The sequence below is a fragment of the Glandiceps talaboti genome, chromosome 10 (genome assembly GCF_964340395.1).
Source record: "Glandiceps talaboti chromosome 10, keGlaTala1.1, whole genome shotgun sequence".
Lineage (NCBI taxonomy): Eukaryota > Metazoa > Hemichordata > Enteropneusta > Spengelidae > Glandiceps > Glandiceps talaboti.
In genome coordinates this window covers 8872980-8896141 of record NC_135558.1, presented here as the reverse complement: position 1 = coordinate 8896141, position 23162 = coordinate 8872980, and the positions used below count along the sequence as shown (strand labels likewise).

General features: G+C 32.8%; 1 protein-coding gene across 2 annotated transcripts in view; it reads right to left on the bottom strand.

The window, feature by feature from the left end:
- Window positions 1–372: 372 nt before the first annotated feature.
- LOC144441127 (uncharacterized) overlaps window positions 373–23162 on the bottom strand; it is a 112162-nt gene continuing 89372 nt past the window's right edge. For both annotated transcript variants that reach the window (XM_078130659.1, XM_078130658.1), the window contains exons 5-8: window positions 6488–6575; window positions 5855–5934; window positions 4040–4142; window positions 373–3684 (exon numbers count right to left, since the gene is read on the bottom strand). In XM_078130659.1, coding sequence (XP_077986785.1) covers window positions 3598–3684; window positions 4040–4142; window positions 5855–5934; window positions 6488–6575 — 358 coding nt within the window. In that variant the 3' untranslated portion in view covers window positions 373–3597. The remainder of the gene's footprint in view (window positions 3685–4039; window positions 4143–5854; window positions 5935–6487; window positions 6576–23162) is intronic.

Genomic DNA, 23162 nt, shown 5'->3' with positions numbered 1-23162 from the left:
GTACAGAATAATCATATATGGTACTAACGATGAGGAAGAAGGAAATAATTTTCCACCTTGAAGCCATTTGGAATCAATAAAAATTTATATCATGCGATCATTCCCCACCTAATTTACAATGCATACCTGTCGTCGGTTATGCGTGTGATGTGTTCGATCTATATCTGTTCTCTGCTGAATTGACTATTTAGTTTGACTCATTTTCAACTACTGTCACATCCATGTGAACATGAAGAACAAGTTGTCACCATAGTGACTGTTTCAAGTGTCATAACATCCAATCATAAAAGTAACATTTGCTTAGAAGTGGTTGTGAAATTTACAACCTCAATAAAAGAAAAGACTCATTCAACCCAGAAATATTTCATTCTAAAACATAACTTTATTACCCTTACACGAAATATTACAATTAAGGGATATCTTGATGGGTTCAGTTGTCATGGCAACAAAGCAAAACGATGATCCCACTGGAAAATCTAAGTATACATACATAGACAAGCCTTTTTTTTTGTAATACTAGCTACCAATATCATACAGCAGTGCATTGGAGAAAAGAAACAACAGACAATATTAATTCACTCTTTGCCATGACAACAACAATGTTCTAATTTCAAGTATTAGAATTCCACAAGAAATAATCTCAACTACAAGATTAAAGCTTTTTTTACCCCAGATTACAGGTTGCCATGGCAACCTTTGTTAAAATAGCAAGTTTTTTTCACATATATTATGGCAGTAAATCCAGTCAACGACACAATAGTTGACCTACCAAGTAAAATAGGTATACTAGAAAATCAAATGAAATAACCCAAGTCTCGCCAATTGTATACACTCTTTTTTAAACGCCTGATCTATGTACACTACTATGAATTGACAGAAGAAACAATTTACAAAGACTAGATTGTGTTTACAATACCACTGCCTCGAATTCCACTGAAGAAGCTGTATTTTCTTGGACAGCAAGCGTTGAGGGCGCTGTTGCAATTCCGTGCGTGTGACAGCGCCCTCACAGTTGAGAAGATAACACCAATTCAAATGCAGACGATTTTTTTTGGAACATTCATATTTCAGTAAATGTTTGCTATATCTTAGCCTCCTTTTTTGTGGAGGCAGCAGAATTGTAGGAGACTTCTTTTTTTGGACTAGTACAAATACAAAGCATTAATGTTTACAACTATTTACACAGTTTTATTCACTGCAAAAAAACAATATTTCATACTTTACTGTTTCTATGTACAAATAAGTGATATTTTCTGTATACTGTGTTCTAACATACATATGCATGTAAATTTCTTCCTCTTTCTTCCCATCAATCTATATTTTGCTGCTATAGAAGGAGAGAAATGTACATGACAGATAAAAGATTTTTTTTGGTTATATCTAACAGAAAAAACAACAAAAAACAGTAAATAATTTTCTGGAAATAAAGAAAAAACATAAAGAAATAAATGACTTGCCATGGACCATCCTTTAATACCTACAAACAACTTCAAATATAGTTAAGGCTCCACGAAAAAACTGGAAAATATCATAATCAATTTGCAATACTGATCTTTAACTGAACTAGTGCAGAACAAGATTCCTCAAACTCACATTCCTGTGAATGTAATGGTTTGAACTCGGGGGGGAAAGTAAGGTAGAATTTTCAATATTAAAGTTGATTGCATTGATTGTAGGATCACTGTAAATTGGTATATTTATATGCTAGATAATTCAAAGACTAAATAATCCGATAATATGATAGTATATCCCACTGTTTAGAAAGCAGGGGGTGGGGGGGGGGGGAGGGATGGGGTAATTTGTGGACGATTCATGGTGAGAAAGTAGAGTGTTTAGTGGAGCTAAAAGGAAGATTCTTTTATAAACCCATAACATGAGTGTAGATCAAAGGACAGAAAGAAAACATATGGAAAGAATGATATTGTGTGCTATGATCTCCTGACCATTAACTTTGCCTTGACACTTCTTTGTAGCAAAAAATACAGATCTGTGCCACCCTTAGAACACACACATACATTTGTACATACAAATCTACACAGATTAGGTACACAGATACACATAGCCACATAATCACATATACACACATAAAACACACACACCCTGTTAATATTACTTCCAAGGAAGTAGACACGGAAAACTCGGGAAGGATCATGGAAAAAAAATTGATAATGTTGACTAGTGCAATCTGTTACAAAGAAATCATCATTGCGTCTACCAATACCATAGCTTAAGTACAGTTTGCCACCAGATATTGGAACCATAAAGTGTTCAAAAATAAACCTACAGACACTTCAATCTTCCAGTGCTTTTGAGAAAAAGCGAAACAAAGAATAACTGAGAATTTCGTTCTTTTAGGTTTTTCGTAAAGAACTTCCTTTGTTTTCAGAAGAACAAGCAAATTTTAAATATTGTAAATATTTTTTGTCAAAATGTTGACACTACAGGTTTATAAAGTCACAGCACTGGAAGATTGAAAGTTTTGGATGGTGTGATGACAAGTCAACATTAAAACATAACTTCCCCTTTGGTGTCTATTTTTTTTATCTTTTTTTTTCTCAAAGGAAATACTCCATGCACTAAATACATATGTGCATGTTCACTATACTGCCATACAAAGAAACTGGACTGAGAAATGGAGATTGCGATATTGCACTTCAGCTGAATTTGGTTTTCAAAACGACTATGCTTGCACAAGTCTTAACCCTGCTAAACCCAAACAGGCCATTGACCTCTAATCTTTCACCTTTGACCTTTCATTATTTCAGATTTACATATTAGATATTATGATAGAACTTGTGACTCTCATGGCGAAATTAGCAGCATAGATAGATAAGTTTTCAGATTAGTCTACCAGTTTTGGAAAAGTATAGCATAATTATCTACCCCTGAGTAATTTTGCAAACTTTTTTTTATTACTGCTGGTTAAAGGTTAACCAACTTATGGTGTCCTGTAGCAAAGATTGAGAGTTTTCTAAAATAATAAACCATGAATCTGTACTGAATGTAATGGGACAAATGTCACAGAAATTTCCAATGTATATGTGTCACTTTCATTTTCAGAATGGAACTCTTCCAGTGACTTTTATACACTTAATAATTCAGCAATTAAACCAAGCAGTGGGTTTCCTTCCATCTGAACAGAAATCTTAAAACAGACAATAAGAATATTATCTGTAACTTCTTAAGTCCCACAATTGTTTAAAACAACTTGTCTCTTTTTCAAGAGTCTAAAGTCTTTCCCTGTATTATGGTACATATCTAACAAGTCCCCCTTTTCTTTCACTGGAATAAAATAGCAGAGACAAACTTTACTATACATTCATCAACATACCAACATATTGATACCATTCATAGCAAAAAGAATTCACCTTTGTTTTCCTTTACCTCGCAAGGAAAATTCTCCATTTCTCAGTCCTATTTCTGTTGTACACGTAAAAATAAACTTCGTCCTTCTTTACTTGACTCCTGTTCTGAAACCACTCATTATAACTGTTACACAATTCATTCTAAAATAAACTATAAATAAATAGATATATTTTTTTGGTTGTTGGATTTTTGAATTGTCCATCAGTCGTTTTTTGTTGTCAAGATAACATTTCACTTTTCATCCGTTGCTGCAGGAGACTGAGGGTCATTATCTTGGTCATCATTGAAGAGTGGATTCTTCACTGTCATTTCACCGGCCTGTGGGCAGCAAATACAAAAAAAATCATCTTTAATTACAAATTGTGGAAGAAATGTATAATGACGAGATGTTAAAACTTAAAAGGGACCTGCGGGTGGATGGGCAATGGGTAGGGGTGGGTATGGTCAGGTTCAGGAAGCACCTTTGTATATAGATGGGTGGGATGAACTATGTTGAATTCTGTCCAGTATGAAAATGTATATGAAGAATAAACAATTTCCAATGTTTAATATTTTGAGTGGCTATTGATACATACAGTTATTACTCATTAATTAGTATAAACTACATTTTAAAATTTACTAAGAAAAGAAACATTTCATTAAACATTTTGAATGACAAGAGTATTGAACTGACCGGAGCAAGTCCTGGGCATTCATACACTGTGTAGTCCCCTTCTTCATTCTCTTCTTCAGAATCATCGTCTGAAACATCTTGCTTCATTTCACCATTAGCTCGGCTGTTAACCAAAAAGAAAATCCAAAGACCACCATTAGCTGGCTTCACATGAACAGTTTCTAATCACACGAATGTCACAATTTCCTCCTTGGAAACCACATCTACAGCTGCTGAGTAAAGTACTAAGTGTAGACAAAGCATTATTAGATGGTTGTAGTGTTTTCCATCTCATGTTTGTTACACTGATGGGAAATGCAGGTAAAAAAGTCAAACAGCATGCTTTTATAGTGGCAACGAGTTTCATTATTCTGATACTGCAATAATCTGTTTAAAAAAAAATAATGATGTTACCAGGTACATGTACTTTCAAATTCTCAGGACAAATATATAGGTTCATTTTACGTAGTAAATACCTACTGCCAGAGTTCCTATAGCAATTAAGTCATAGCCCCTCATATTAAAAAAATATGGCTGCAAGTTTTGCAAACAAGTTTTTAAGAGTTTATTCCACAAAACTGCTCAGTGCTCATGTTAAGGAAAAAATAGTGTTCAGACTCCAAGGTAGCCTTGTACTGTAGCCCCTACATTCTACAGAATAACATAGCAGTTTGATCTTATATCCAATTGATAAGGTGAACTACCTATGAAACAAATTAGCACAGTGCCTTAATCTCATATTCGATGGATAAGATGAATCCTAGAAGTAACAAATCGCCAAAGTGACGGGGCTTTAATCTTACATCCAATAAATAAGATGACATTGGGAAGTAACAAATCCTTTGAGTTTGATTAGTGTATACTCCTTCTTTGCATACAAATTATGTACATGATATATCCTGTGCGATACTTATACAACTCCTTCTTTGCATACAAAGTACACACATGCTACAATCTATGAGTCAGACCTACACAAAGATTTAAAGAAGTGACTGTTTCCAATCTGCATTCATTGTTTAAAGGTAATTACATTGCCAAACTTGTGTGGATTGGGATTTCTTCCTGACTCAACTGGGTAATGAAACATTCATTGTATTATATATCCTGGAAATCGTCATATATCTATAGTCTCCTAGGTAGTACAGAGCGACTTGACCTTCAGACCTAACCTGTCAATCATTGGTGACCTCCTCTAAGGTCACACTAAATGGAATTAGCGTCAGTCTACTGGTCTAGTGTAAAGGATGTCGCCTTGAATTCATATTACACAAGGATGTCCTTGTCATATGTATATTTGTATATATCCTTGTTGTAAGCATAATAGAATTTGCCTCATATTTCTCTATTAATGTGTTGACTCTGTAATCCCGCCTTCATCTTAGCAGTGTATACATCAAAATATGACTTCTTAATACCACAGAATCCTAAATGAGTTATGTATTTATATTCATTCACATTCACATCTTTAGATTTCAACTTTTAATATCGTAGAAATGCTTGTTTTCCTTACATTGTAGATATTGGATTTGTCTTGTTTCTTAGGTTGTAGCTATCACGACACATTCATTCAGTAAACAAGGCCAACACATTGACATATTTACACTGTTTACAGTGAATAATTCTTCCCTTGTGACTCAGAACATCAATGTGCCACAGCATTGTTTTTTTCTCATGTATCTGTGAACATTGCCCTTTCTACGGATTCTCTTCAAATGTATATATGAAAGCACCCTTTTTCTGAACTGCCTTTGTCTCAAATCCTTGCAAATTTAATAATTTTGGTTTTTGGTAAATTTTATAAGAAATCAATCGAGACACTGCAAAATTTTTGCTCACCTTTCCATTGCTATCATTTGTTGTTTCTGGTGTTGATAATGATACATCTGGGCACTTTGTGCAAGTTTTCTGTCTCCATTCTGAAATAAAAAAAACGAAGTGTTTCATTAAAGCAAAAGTCCTGTCAGATTTCTGCCTTCAGGACACTTGCAGTTGTTTTGATTACTACTACCACCTTACACATGATTTGGGTGATAACTTACTGAAATTTGAAATCTTGTACAGAAGTCCTACTGCACTTGACATGTGTTCAGAAAACATCTGGTGATGACATCAAGTGTATCCTACTCACTATGTCTTGTCATTTTTAAATTTGTCATGATAAGAGATTAGGCTATATAGGCTGATGTCACCATTAGATGTTTTCCCATAAACCAATGCAGGTATTCCCAAAATTGCTGAATATACGTAAAGTTTAAATCCACTATTTTTTGTTCAAACACTCTTGACTTGGTTTGTGTGTATGCTCATTTACATATGTAATTACAGTTGGGCCAACCTTTTCTTTGATGCAAGAGAAACATAGAGATAAAGGAAAACACTTACTGCACTAGGTATAATTTGTATGTTTATGTTGGACCCACTTTTCCTTTAATACCATGCAGAGACATAAAGCTGAAAGAGGACACTTACTGTGATTGTTGATGATTTTGTACTAGGTCCTGTTACACCGTAGGCTGGGTAATCGGCTTCACCAGCTGACTTGGCACTCTGGTGGAGTCTGGAAAGTGTGGAAAAAATATATATACCATTCAGTTATACCCTCAAGACAACAACATATATAGATTGGTGTGATGTACTGTATTCTCAAAACAATAAAATCCACTATAATAATGCCTTTGCGCTTCAAGGCTGAAATATTTCATTATCAGATATAAATTTGATATATCAACTGAAAATTGAGCATAATGCTAGAATCCCTTAGGTGTACACATTTTGATCAGTCATGGAAACATGGAACGACAAACAGAAGACACACAACACACACACACACACATTTTCATATTTGACTGGAAAAACACAAAACCAGAATAAAGGTGTGAATACAAGCTTTATTGGATTCTAATCAAACTTGATAATTCACATTCATCATCATGCAATGCATCCACTGAGGGGACACAAACTTGCTATGCTAGGGAGTCTAACTATTTCTAGTCCTATCTACCTATACCCTTACTCCCTAGCTTGAATACAAATGTGTATATACTGTAGTCGGTCCACTGTTCACCATTCTCAAACTCGTAATGGCAGTCATATGACTACATTTGTCCATTTAAGTTACAATAGTAACATACAAAAGATGACAAATCTGTACAGAAAAAATTCTTCGTCTTCTAACATTTAACTAACATTTCTTCAACCATGTCTTCAGAATCAATTCCACATCATTTAAAAATATTTGGTCACAGATTTTCTCTTTAATAATCTTCAAAAGAACCACTCAATTTCTTCACCTTGAATTGCGTACTTGAATATCCTCAATCAGACTACAAGCAAGGTTCTTCAATCTCTATCAACAACACAGATATCACCTACAAGTTTTACAAGCTTTTTGACCTTGAAGGTATCTAGTGGTTGTCATGGTAACTCTATTTATGATTCCGACCAACACGTGTGTATATCCTGTTCAATCACCTTCTCTTAAAGTACCTTATCATAGTCATTTGCATCCTAGTAACAATCCCTGGCATTTTCATTACCTTCAAAAAAATGTCAATCAAGGTTGCCATGGCAACACATGTAGTACAATAGTCGATTCCAATCAAATGACTTTTAGCACCCTTTTTTAATCATATGTCGTCTTTCTTGAACATTCATGTGGGTGCAAAATAACACAACATAAAGGTCTGCAATTATGGATTCATTATTGTTTAGATGAGTTGTCCAAGCCTTCAACTACATGAATTAATTCTCAATGGCAATTATAAACACGATGGAGAGATATATCCACAGCTGTATATAACCTTAGTATTTGCTATTGTTAAAAAGGTAACAAGTAATCATCAAACACCTACAACTGTTACAAAGTTAATGACTTCAGTATTGGAAACATTCATACACCACTTGCCCCTGTAAAATCATACAGAAGGCCTTGTCTAAATTTTCTTGATATTTGAAAACTAATACTAAAACTAATCCTGTAATGTAAGATTACACAACTCAGTCAGTCTGTGTTTTTGCCAAGATTTTATCATCATTTAGTAGTTTACAATATCTGTACAATTATAAATGGAAATATCATTTTATCAAACTGTCCCAAGACTAATGTTCTCTCCTCTAATGCACTCAACTCACTTCCTCCCGGAGGAATGTGGTAATTACTAGATATGAGATATGTGGAAATAAACAGTAATAAAAGCTGACAGTGTTACTGAAATAGAATATTATGAATAATTAAGTAATGAAAAGTACTAGGTACTGATACTCAGTTATGCCTCCATAATATCATCTTAACACATATACTGCAAACCAAGATATCTTTGTGACTTTGCAATTTTGTCATTTCATAGTTATCAACTAGTTCTCCAAAAAAAAAGTTTTTATGAATTACTGAGCTGGTGCGTGTGGTATGTTCATGTTTTTATTTATTTTATTTTTTTCATTTATTAATGGTATTGCAATTATAAAATAATTTTTCACACAATTGCATGTACCATGTACAAAAACACATTGTAGAACTCATTTTTATGTTTTTGTTTTCCAGCAAAATGTAGTGAAATGTCAATATTATCACTACTCTGACCAATGTTGTTGTTTCTTACAGTTGTTTCATGCTCCCATACATAATATATTAGTTTCATAGAAAATTGTTCAATCGTGGTGGTTTTCACTCTAAAAACTCTTGCCTGCATAAAAAGCTGTATAAAGTGGACATTTATCTATGAGCATCTGGTGAACAGACATTGTGGATGGCCCTCCAGAAAGTTACATTTAACATGTACAAGAATACAATCTTAATTTACATGTATCTCCTGCTATAAATTATGCAATAGAAATGATACGATAAGCTTTGCATTTAAATATTTTTGTGAATTTTTTTCAGATAGTACATCTTTTAGAGATAAGACCAAAGAAATATCAGACATATGTTGCTATAACAACAACAATTTTAGATTTCAGAAACAACAATATCAAGAAGGCAATAACAGAGTCTTGTTTGCTCAGAATGTATTAAGTTATGCTTACATATACACCTGAGCCCCCATGACAGTAGATCATAAAACACCCTAAGTGTTTCAAGGATATTGCTAAATTACCTATTGATATTAATTTTATGAACACAAAGCACATTGTACAACATTACTTCATCGATCAAGAACCTTATAAAAAGTCTGACCAAATAAAATGTAGAGAAAAATCACTGAAATAATCATACATGTACTCTCTCTTCCATAACAACTAGATATTACCTACAGTCATATAAGTGTATCTTAAAATAAATTTATCCCTACAAACATAAATTCAATAAGCAGTAAGTATTTTGAAAAATCAAAAAGCACATCTCTTATATACACTGCTGCTAGCATTAAAAGCATTGATTAATCAGTTAATTATATTTGTCTCACAAATGATGAACAATTCTTATTGAATTGACTATAGACGGATCTGGAACATCATTAATATTGATAACAGAGAAAAATGAAAAATACCATTTCATCTAAAATCCTTACAATTTTTTTTTTTACAAATCTTAATCTATATTTTTCAAATGTGACTGAGAATCAAACGCTGATCGATCTCCTACGCAGTTTTTTAATTTTTTTTCTTCAGATTTGAATAATTAATCATGAAACCTCACTATACAATACAACACACTGAAAACTGCTCCAATGAAGTTCATTACTCTCATGTCGTAGACACAAGAAAGTCCTCTCAGTGGGCCTCATCTCATCTAACCCGTTGAATATAATACAGACATCAGCAACAGTAGGCAAATATTGTTGAATCATTATTCTTTGTGTGCACAGGTGAGGAAATGGCTCTTCTTCCTTATGATTGGTAACAGTATTGTTATTTCTTCTGACAGGCCTGACATTTACTGACTTAATATAAAAAATATAATGACTGATTTTTCATATTAAATTTTAATGTCACATGTCCCTTCAAATCATAATGCCATCCACTATGGCTGTCACATCAAATTGTTAAATGAGCTTCGGGAAATTTAATATACCAGAGTAAAATTTCAAAGGATATATGGAGAAGATGTATATCTACATGACTTATTCCCCTTGTTGTTTGAGAAAGCAGTTTTACCTGATCTACTGTTGATACAAATTGACTTGTTCTTTATTAAACAGTTAAATGTAACTAGAATAAAAAGGTAGAACACATGTACACAAGCACTGTTCATGAATACATTAAACCATGTTTCCTGGTAGCATGACCTAGTATTATATGATACATTGAAATCCACAGAGGTAGCTTGAGGCAATTTCTGTGATATTTCTGTCTTAGGCTTTACTGTTGTTGTTCTTCAAATAAACGACAGTCTTAATGACCACTAATTCTTTATATATAACCTGCAAGTTTTATTTGTTATGAAAAACAGCTTCAATTCTAGGCTTCAAAATTTAACACAGCTGGTAATGAATAAGAAATGAATAAAATATGTATTAGAGATTATTATGAACACTTGTTTTACTTTCGTAAGGGTTATAATTTTTATTTTCAGCAATCAAATGGGCCTGTTTATCTTTATGTTATGTCTCCACCTTTAAGAAGACAACCAGTATATTGCCTATTAAAACATGGGTATTTATAGGGATTACAAAAGTTTTACAAGATTTGCCTTTTTGTCAAACCTACTGTCATGAGGTATTACACTAATTTACTGCTCATTCTGACTATCTGGAGGACTAAGCTGTCATTACACATAGTTATTATTAAGCCTTGTTGATTTTTTCTACTGGTAATGTATATGTATTAGTTTACATATACAGTGGGTGTCACAATAAGTTACTTCCCAAGGTTGATTATTCTTATTGACAATTCCTACTGTTATTACTGGCAATCCAATCAAGTCAACAGAAAGCAATTTCACAACCAAACAGTACTATTAAAGAATAATTTTGTTCCCAGGTTCCCCTTTGAAGTCATTTCTGAATCTTGGATAATCAATTTGAGTAGCTGCAATTCATACCAAGGCAACGATCTGTGTTCTGTTGACTTTTTAAATTTATGATGCAAAAATTTAAGTATTCAAGCTACATGTAGTAAATTTTACTCTGAACATCATATAACTATCTATTTATAATTTGCTTTTATACTGACAAAATAAATTATATACAAAATAATTTATCATGGAATTTGAAGAAAATATTTTGAAAACATGTACAATGTAGAGAGGTTTAATTAACAAATGAACAAAAAATCATTCAGTATTTATAGTGATAACAAACACTTTTTCAGTCTTCACCATGTAGTATTATTTTACTTCACAAAATGACATCCACCTCAACCATGATGATGCTTGGTTGAAAACAGGCCTTTGAAGTTTTTGAACAAGATACTGTCTCAGTTGTTGACGCTTTCTCTCTACGTCTTTCCACAATTTGGTATTAACAACTATTACAAGAGTATGTCGTGTTCAAGGTGTTTGTGTTATTCCCTCAACATACAGAGGATCATATTCTGTAATTGTTTGTATATACATGTACATGTAGTACAGCAGCTTAGCTCTAACTACATGTAGGTGCCTGGATATAAGCATGTATGGTAACGTGACTGCTAGCACAACAGCCACACAGCTCAGAATGGAAATTAAGCTAGCACAGTTCATGCAGCTGATTTTTCAGTTTTTATGCACGTATCTAATAACATTTAAAACTGAGTTCCCATACCAAACTTGATATCCACGCATCAATATTTCAAATCCTCTTCCTGTTACATACAATTTTTTGGAAAAAACATATTTCCCTTTACAAGTGAGAACACTTGATACCTTAATTCTTATATAAATTATGCAAATTTATCGAAATTTCAATTCCATTTTAAACTCTCTACTTTCCAAATTAGGCAATATTGATAACTACTTGTAAATTCAGAGAAATCATAACGACAATAAGTTATAGAAAGTTGAGGGGGTAAATCCAGGGAACACATTTCATACAAAATGACCTGTATTTTTTAGACAGTCGAATCATTGACTCTCCCTGGACCCTAGTTTATTTTATAATTCACAGGAATCAAAAAGATAATTTGCAGAGTTGAACAGCCTTGCAAAGATAGACCTATGTGTTGATTGATTCTATTGCTTCTCCAACAAACTCAAAGGAGGTGAGAGGAAACTGAATGGAAACATCCTGGTTGATTCACAATGAGCTAATTTATGATATGCAAAGAGACAGGTCACTGACAGTACATGGTCAGTTATAAAGAAAGCATATACACGAGGGACAAGATAATAAAGATTAATTGGATAAACTACATCAAAGACGGTAGATGATATAATCGGAACACACAGAGATAATTTTTCTCTGAGGTGGAGCAGTGGGGGTCACTAATAGATGGATATATATAAAGTACAAAATGTACAAGATAAAATTGATTGACTGCATGCATATCGCATGTACAGTAGTTATGGGAGTGACTGCATGCATATAGAGTATTTATGGAAGTATTTACATTTTGTACCACACATGTACATGTGCAATATTTGAAGATACAATTTCAGGGATGGCAGCCATATTTTTCCACTAAAAACTATCAGTGTAGTCTAAAACATTAAAACATAAACAGAGGGATTAATATAATTTGATAATATATGTGTCCAAAATTGATGATTTAATACTTATATTTCATGTATAGGATTTACCATTCATGTACAATATCTGAAGAGAAAATTTCAAGGATGGTGGCTGTATTTTTCCAATAAATGTCATTGTTGCACTAAAAAATATTTAAAAATGAACAGAAATATCAATCTCACATGACAATTTGATTCTACCCTTGGAGAAACTGATAATGGACATTTTTTTTATTTTGATAGAGTTTCATCGACAGAGGTATACAGTTACATGATGGAGGCAACGTGCAGGGATTTTGCATTCGCATTCATATCAGTTACATTATTATGATCTATTTTTCTGTTATCAACTATTTAATATTGAAAAATGTGTAAAATGATAGTGTGTTTCCTTTTGCATTCAGGTAAAAGCTGAGTTTTACAATAAACATGAACACAACTTTTGTCTTCAAGATCCTCCTATGTATTATAGCAATCCGTTCATTCCTCCTCATAAAATTAGATAAATTCAAACGCAATTACTTCAAACGCTGAAATTCTACAAAATAAGTTAAAGTCTTTGCTAACTCTCAAACCATGATGACTAGTCTTGGAAAATTTTGAATTGAAATGAATGAAATAAGAAATAATTTAATCTAAACCCAGAATCCTCAGATCACTAGTATGAGAATCTGTTGAGACGTTATTGTAACAAGATTTGAATGAAAACTATATGACTTGTACCATTGTGTATTCCCTGTAAATAGCTGTTTCAATCATGTACTCGGAGACATATAAATACAATGGTATCACAGCGACTTTGTTAAGCCAAGTATGCAATGACCATAGGCATGCATTTTGAGTTGATAACGCATACTTTATTAATGATAGCGCCAACTTTCAGTTGGCCTGTTCTTTGTAGAAATATCACAACATGCACACGTATATGTCACAATACTAAAATTGAATACATATTTTGCTATGTTAGATCTAAGAAAGTTATTCATAATTAAATTTATGCTTATAAGGAAATGAAAAACCATAACAAAATTATGATATAACACAATCTGATTTAGCATTGCGAAGCAATAATTGCTAAATAATAAATGCAATAAGCTGCATGTAATATATACGTACATGTATTGGTAGCGTACAAAATTCATAGTAGAAGTAATAAGCTAGTTGTTTACAAAGAGCTAGTGCTTCTTTTGCTGAAGATGCCGTGGGGTATTTCCTGTGACCCTTTCGTTAAGATCAGTATAGGTCCTATTCTCACTTTGCTTTCACTCTAGTATTAACGAAAGCTTAACACACAGATGGGAAAATGTGTAATTGGGTATCACTACAGATGGAATCCCTTAAATGTATGATTAAGACTTGAAAAATATTTTGATCATCGTTGTTGTCGTCGTCGTCGTCGTCGTCGTCGTCGTCGTCGTCATTATCATCATCATTGTTGTGTTGTTGTCACCATCATCATCATCAGAATCATCTTCTTAATACTTCACATTGTGTTCAAAACAAAATCCTAATGTCATGCATTCTACAAGGTAATTGGCATCTAAGACGTCAAAGACAACAAATCCCTCATACCCTTGAAGCGGCAGGTAGTCTGTTGAACCAGTGTAAACAAATAAGAGAATTGAGTGCTGGTACTCAAATACCCTAGCTATTAAAGTGACATGTTAACCTTTTCTCACCTTAGTATACACAGTAGGACAGTGAAATCACCCACTTACAACACAGCAATGCAGTTTTAACAAATGTAATATTTGACAGTTTTTTGTTCAGTTTGATAACAACGACTGAGTTAATAATCAGCTTAAAAACAACAACATACTGTTCAAAAATATATTTTTTATGAAAAAAGAATTAAGCAAAGCAATTCCATTTGTAGCAGAACAATAACTTACCTTCTCTGTATTACATGTATTACAGAAATCAAGTGTACAAAATTGACTTTCTTTACAAATTGGATTATAACTGTACTTTTCAACATGCAGAATAAAATGACTTAATTTCTAAATATAAATTCAAACTTGCATTTTCACCTAAGATGAGGTTTGTGTTGCTACATCCATTTTAAATTTGGATATAATTGAAATATTATTGAGTCAACATGGACTATGATGATAAAATGTACAATATATGTACAAGAATCTTGCAAAAATAATAGATGAAATCAGCAGTCGTTTAGACTTCAAAAGCTATAAGCATGATGTATGAGTCTTTAGAGCTGGGAATCAGTAATAATTATCAACATGGAAAAAAATGTCTACTGGGACCACAGCCCATAAAGAATAATATTCATTAATTTGATAGCTATATACAGATTTTTCTTACTGCTGATTAATTTACTTCAGTTCAAGGAGAAGTGATAAATGTCCATACGCAGACTCATCCAAACCATCTACTGAGAAACAATGCCCATGAGAATGATTCCTTTCACCTATTTAGGTGGTTCAAATGAAATAAGCAGGTATCAAAGCCTCAGTACAACTTATCAATCACATTGCAAAGCTCCTTAAGTAAGTATTAAAAACCTCACATGCAACATGCTGTTCTTCATTTCTATTATCTGGCATTTTGAGATGAATGACAAATTAATGAACTTACAGTCTTTCCGAAGGATGAAGGAGTTTGTAAACCTCTGTGGAGCAATAGCGGAAGAAATCATTACACATATAACAGCAGCAGAAGAGATAACGGAGATCATAAGATGATGATGATGGCATTGTTGTTTGAATAATACTGTCAACACCGCATTGAATTGCAATAATCACTGTTACAGCAACAACATCATGTAGTCAAGACGATGGCAAATTGGCAAATTCGTATTAAAACATCAACTCGCACAATAACTATAGCTCTCAGGGAACAATACCAAAACAAGAAATCCTTGAACTCAGCATCAGTTCAGGAACATCATCTCTAAGAAATCAAGGATGTCAGCTGTCTTCAGTGCACACAATGTAAACACAGACTCTACATACGTCTCAGGCAGAAATGGTTACTTCCCCGAGTAATCATGGGAAATAATGCCACGATAATTAGCTTGTAGTGTGATATGGTTAAGAATTCATCTGCAACACAGAAGGCACTCGAGACCCTCTTGTACAGAGACTAGGGTAAGACGAGCACAGCGGTTGGAATGAACCAAAACAAGCAAAATGTCACATCATGCAACATTTATTAGCACTGCGGCTCTCCTAGTACTTAGCATAATGTATCCACAGATGACAATGTGACAAATGAAACTCTACAAAGTGTTAATACTTTCAATCATTATACATACAATTCACCCACACATCACCGATGTGATAAATATTAAACATTTGAAGTCAAGGTATTATTAATGTGTAATTAAAGCTTCCCAAGGCAATAGCAATTTCCTATCCAATGGTCATATGTTAATTTTCTGACTGCTTTCCAGAAATGATGTTCACTCAGCAATTTTGGACCCCTCTGTAGGGCACAGTAAATCTTCATTTCTGTGTTACTAAAATGTCATCAATTTCATTATTTTTAATGAACTTGATTATCTTGTCCTATAAAACTGATGATTGTCAAGAATTATCTTCTACAAAATGTCAATCTGCCCATAACTTTCATATTTTTATCATTATTTATCATGCCAATCTGACTAAATATATCACATTATTTATTTTCTATGCATTATCTCCATTTTGATTTTTTCCGTACAAAATCCAACTCGCTTTTTATTGAATCTCAGGCGACATGAAAAATGAATCAAAATTTTATATTACTTATCATAAATCTGACAGAAATAATGCATTTATAATAATTCAAGGTTATTACATAAGATTGCACTTTGAAATAATGAAATTATTAATTTTCATTAAAATGATTGCTTAGATGGTGAACAGCGGATTTTGATTAAATAGCTTAAATAATCATATAATAAATTCATAGCTCTTTTTTTAAGGTTGACTCTTGTCATATTTCATTTATTTTGAGAAATATTCATGAAATCAAATTTAGATCTTGGCCATTCTTAGCGAAAAAATGAAATTTGAAAGAATGTTAGATTGTCATTTGCTTCAATATTTTGTCAGTAATTTCACAACTATACATGTACAATCATATGAAATGTATATGATGTGGTGTAAGATCACAGCCTGAAATTATATCACTGTTATTTTGGATATTTCATGTCACTTTTTCTGAGGTACAGTTTCCTCTGGCTACATTTTTTTTAGCTGATGTTACATCATGATATACATGCATGCATGATATGACACATTTTGTTAGTTGTATTACATGGTGCAGTTTTAATTTGCATTCTTGTTTTTACCTATTCTCCCATAAATCAAATAAAATATATAACCTATATATTCCCAAAATAAACAAGTCTTCTTCATCACTATAACAACATGGAAGGTACATATGTTTTTATATAAAAGATACCATCAAAACAAGTATATATTTCAAGGTCCTTGTTTGTATAATATGCACATGCACTTTCCAAATTTTGAAATCCCCAGTCTTCAACCTTGTTCTGCCAAGCATATATGCATTCCACAAATAAAACGTCAACTCTTGTTTAATATTAAGTGTCGCATAGGGTTCCACACATGCAAAAATATTCTCATGGTGTCAAAGTCAAATTTTGTGCCCTTGTAAGTTTATATGCTTCCCAAACTTTTGCCATGTCCTGATGTTACGCCTTGTTCTGCAAAGCCTGTATTTGTTTGGTAAATAACATATACAATGTGTTGCATGCGAGTTTTAATGTATAGGTTTTGTTGACCTCGGTTAGATATTTCTCATAACTTTCTGAAGCTTGCCAATTTCTGACAAACATCCTTGTTCTGCAAAGCCCATAATAATGATTATTATTCTAGCCATAACTGTTCAAGGCCAGCAATCAAACCATAAATCTCATTAAGATGTACATGTATATATATAACAGTCTGTAGACTGAAGAGATTGATGCATAATTCATTTGGCAACATGTCTGTATGTCTATGCATACCAATATCAATTGAATGCCTTGGCAATCTCATCAAAGATGTTGAAATGCTAATAGAACCTGATATATTCCTGGGTAGAAATATTTGCACAGATATTGAGATCCCCCGGTTCTTAACTGTTGTCTTGTTCAATACATAGGGCATATCAGTTCAGGTCATGTGGGTTTTTTTTTGGAAAATGAAAAAGAAGCACTATATCGAAGCTAAAAGCTTCCTGATTTTGAAAATTGTTAAAAATATCTTTAATACGTGATAACTCAGTCTTCAAGATTACATTCCAGCATTCAGCTCAGATTTGCAACTTAGATTTTCCTCTAGAAAGTTGACTCCTGAATTTTGTAATTTTTTGAAAAATATGTGATACTGATATGAAAAATGCTTCCATATTAAATTCCAGCTCCCAACTAAGATTTCCTTCAGAAATTTGATTCCTAATTTTGAACATTTTGCAAAATATCTTAGATACAGATCGTAGACATGTATTGTGAAACTACTTTCATACAATGTAATGCGAATCACGTTCACCAGAACTGCAACAAAATTCTTTGTGAAAATCGAAATTCAGAGTGCACGCTAAATCACTGAGATGAGATATTTGCACAAATGACAGAAAACATCATTGATTATATGCAAATGACAGTTTTCATTAAAACACTACCATTAATTGTATTTGTTTAAAACAATGGTTATTGATTAGAGTAATTAATATATTTACTAATTAATATGTACAATCACATCATAATGATATTTATTGATTTCAGTAATGGAACATTTATATCATGCCAGTGTTATCCAGTGTTATAACACTCATTTTAACTCCATATAATCTCTTTTCTTTCCTATATATTTACAGTGGCACAAGCTGAATTTATAAGCTTTTTAGCCTCAACTGAAAATACTTTTAAAAAAATACATAAAAATACATAAAACCTTGATTAAACTATGCTAGTATAATGTTAGTGTCAATGCATGCCTTCTATGACATTACAATTGTCTTCCGGCATGGTTATAACTATTGATTGCATAGTATGGAGTTCCTGTACATTTTTGATACATATAATAAATTACGTCATTGGATTGTTACATCCTTATGCCAGGTTTGAGTTCCTTTAAATTGGAAGTGATGAGTAAGTATACATCAGTAAGTAGAATACTCGAAGTACCTTTTAATATGCTGTAAAAACTACCCCCAAACATACATGTGTATATACACTCAGCTTGTGCCCCTTTAAAGTGATTTTTCTTTCCCCTTTATGTTGTTGATGGTAAATGAATATAACAATGAAAGCATTTCTCTATATCGGCTGTGAGGTCTCCCTCTATGACTATATGAAAGGTAATCACGCAACCACAACTGCTAGTCTGTGATGTTTACTATAATTGTGTATATCAGCCCATGTGATCTATCGTTGTAATATCCTGGTGATTGATGAAAGACTTTCATCAAATCTCACATTACACTGTACATGTATGCCATACATAACAGTATTCACTTTTCGTATAGATTTTTACCCCCGTCACGATTATTTGACAAATATTTCTAATTTTGACGTTTTTATTTGAAAGTCTAATTTTCATTGCAGTGAATTTCCTTCTCAGAAGTCTGGTCTCTATGCAACACACTCTTGTGCATGCATCATTTCAGAAAAAAAATCCTGTAATTTTAATGACTTGCGATATTCACTCGTAAAAGGAAATGAAATCAATCAAGATTTTGTTATATGTTGTCATAATGTCACCTACGTGTGTAATATCAGATTCATCTGGCATATTAATACTTACAGCTTAAATTGTCTCGCCTTCTTATAGAAAAACTATTATTTCTAAATCTTGCATTCTAGAATTTCATCTATTTTGAACTAACTTGTTTTAATTGGGTTTGGTTTGTACTAATATATTTTGGAGATATGTTACGAAATACAGAATTTCAGACATATTTGTAAACTATGATCATTTCTTTATATCACTTGCATTACGCAAAACTGCCAAGACAACTGATTTGAACATTGTTCAGTTTACAAAAACGATTTTCTTTCCTGGACTGTCAGTTTGAAACACCATGAGATTTACGGAAAGTCTTCAGTTCATAGAACTTTTTATTTTAATTTTTTATCTTTTATTTTTTTAATATTTAAAAAAAAAGTTAAAAAAAAAATGAAAACAAATTTTTTATGTCTTTTACAGCCTTGAGTTTAATTGTTTCCTGACATACAAGATTCATGCTAGACCAAACTTGGTAAGTGTTCTCTGTGCCAATAGTCTCAACATTGCAGTCATAAATCTGAAACATGAAATTTCAAAATAGATATTTGGTCCATTTTTTCCAATATACAGGATTATGGTTATTGCTACTTCATATTAATATTATTTCACAGAAATGAAAGTACAAATCCTATCATTTAGATGGTGAACTTGATTTACACTAAAACAGGTTCAAGATTGATCCCAGATTCGAACATTATTGTTACTGTATCAGTTGACCTATAAGGATTCCATAGGATCATTTTTTTTTGTCCTGGATCAACTTTCTTGTAGCTCTCTCTGCCAGATGACAGGTTTTTGAAACCTACATTTTAATCATATTCAAACTGGGCCCCTTGTTGGTATTTCATTTTTCAGTGAAGTATTTATTCTCACATTACAGAATGGTGATGTCATATACCTTGGTGATAGTTTACTAATCTAAATTGTAAACTTCTCCTTCCTGAAACCCATTAGGTGAGATTATACATTAAAAGCTCTCCAAGTTTTATGGCAATTGTTTTGTTGTACACACAGCGTCTGAATATTGTATTATTTCTCTTAACACTCGGATGACTTGGCATTTATCCCAAAGTCATAAATTCAGCAATCACTAGAGGAAGTTTTCACTCAGTAACGAAGGGCAAACAGGGTTATTCATACAGTTCACATCCACTGCTACAACTAACAATAAATACATATTCTTTCATCATTATTGCTTCTTTTTCTGTTCCGACCCATCGTAAAAACTACTCAAATTTAATGAAATTTGATTCATACCATTTGAATCACAACTAAATTACAGAATAACTCTTCACATTGTTTTAAAAAATTGATAGAATTTTTAATACAGTTCATTTTTTTTTATCTGTCACCTGGCCTCTTGTATATTGTTCACTTCTTACAATAAATCACTTTCAATGTTTTCAAATCCATGACATCCTGATAAGATTGCGGTTGAAATTTGCTAAAATTATAATTGATAGTTTTCTATACATTTAATGTAATCTGAAACAAGAACTCAAACAAAGCGCTTTGTGACTAAAATCCTTGCCTTTCAGCTACTCATTATATAGAAGTTGAGTCCATACTAAATTAATAATTGTGTTGAATTCCAAGCAGAGGTTAATATTTTGTAAAGTTTCACTGGCTCAAGTCACTCGGAAATGTTCAGCTAAATTAGACTCCTATTTAGTATGCTGGTGTGTGTCTTGGTTATAAAATCTTCCATGACTGCTTTGCATTGAAAGATGATTGTGGATTCCGCTACTTAGGATTACAATCTGAAGTATTAGTCATTCCAATTACGACAGAGTGAGAGTAGGTCTTGTCCACAAATAAGAAATAAAGAATCGGCCTGGATTTTCTTTAGCTAAAACGTAAGACTTTAATTAGCTTTTCTATTCGATAGTAATCTTTATGGCACATATACATATAAGGGTTTCGTGGACCGGTTTCCAAGCCATTCAGACATAATGTGATCTGATAATCCGTCTACATCATGGATCTGTGATTCCGCTTCCCTCTTCATGATCTGCTTTTGCTGGTTTCAAGGTCAGCCTGTTAAATTTAACCACACCCTGAATAGCTGTCATCAGAATAGCCGTTTGTACAAATTTAAGAGTGAAGTGAAATCACTGAGACAGCCTGTGAGCTGAATGTATGGCACACAAACCCTAAAGGTTGTTGTCTTACACTGTATCACAAAGTAGACCAATGAGTGAAAATATACATATTTTTTATATCTTGATCGTTATCAAAATAGCTTTAAATGCCCTGATTAAAAACAGTACTGTGAAACCCTAATAGGTTTTGGTCTAGTTAGTTTAAAAACTTGAACAAAAACTGATATTTCATGTGATTTTAGAGTAGGCACAATCAAACCATCGATTAATATATAGTAATGTTTAATTTGCCAAGGAATACATTGACTTTCCTGGGAATGAACAACACCTGGATTGATCTTAGGGACTACTTCATTCTCTGGCAATCTCTCTCAAAATGTCATACTTACATTTGGCATTATATAAAGTCTCAGTGGGTCACCACTGGGGAAAGATAAAAGAAGAAGTAGATCTTATGTGAAATAACCTAATAATGGAGTTATACTTACTTCTGTACATGTACGTACATACAGTGGTGAAGACTAAAACATATCAAACTTTTCATTTACTTGTTTTTGTTGTTTTTGCCTATAAAATGTACATTTTAATCACACAATTCTAAATTAAACATTTCATCGATCATCTTTAAAAAGATTTACAATTGTCTTTTCCCTTTACCCTCGCTTCATTATTCTAATGTGCAAATATTATACATTTGCATATAATCACAGATTCTACTGCATGTGACGTAATTCATACACAATTTCAGAACTAGCAATTAAAACATGATAAACCGGGTTTCTTTTCTTACATCTTCAAAAGAAATCTTGTTTTTGTCTTAATCTAGCTAAAAATAATGTCCTGAAGTCATTTTACAAGTAATATCTGAAGTCAGTGAGAAGCACTCTAAGCTGTGATGACTTGAGCAAATACGAAAACAAGTCAATCATACGATACATTATACATGTTCAGCTGGCATAACCCAAAGCAGTTCGTGATTGACTTATTACGACGTAACCAAGACAAACCACAGCATCATGACAAAAAACATTAGAGTAGCAGACTACAAAATATCTGTTGAATTTGCAACTGACTGAACACACTGAATAATTCATATCCTCTTTCAAGAGAGATTTCTTTGATTTGTTTCTATTAATATTTCATCTTTTGGTCTCTAATTGCTATTCTAGTGATGAGATGAAATGAAGACCTGAAAGAGGCTGCAGGAATGTAGATGACAGTTTATTTTGATGTAAGCCACAAGACAAAACCTATATCTGAAAAACTACATAGATTGCTGATAGTAGTCTATATTCTGGAAAGTGCATGAAGGTTAGACAGCATAAAAGACAAACTGTCAGAAATACTTCGTGCCACTTATTGTTTTAAGTCATAAGTTTGACTGAGAGGGTAGGTTTTAATGGAACTTATCTAAGCCATCGTATATGTACATGTGTACTTAAAGCAGTAGCTGTTCTCTTGTACATTCTACACTCCCTGTAAACCAAGCTTACATCAACACCTGCCAATAGCTTGACAAGTTCCTGTCAAACAAGGAACAAGTATATGTTAGTACATTGTATATACATATGATTTTCATTATGATTTTGCTATCTACAAGCATTTTACTAGGAAAACACACTGTTTATTGCTATGTTTCTCATATCATGGGTCAGTCGGTCGCTTGAAAAAGTAAGTGTTTTTGTACATGTTGGTGATACCTTCACTTCATAATCATACTT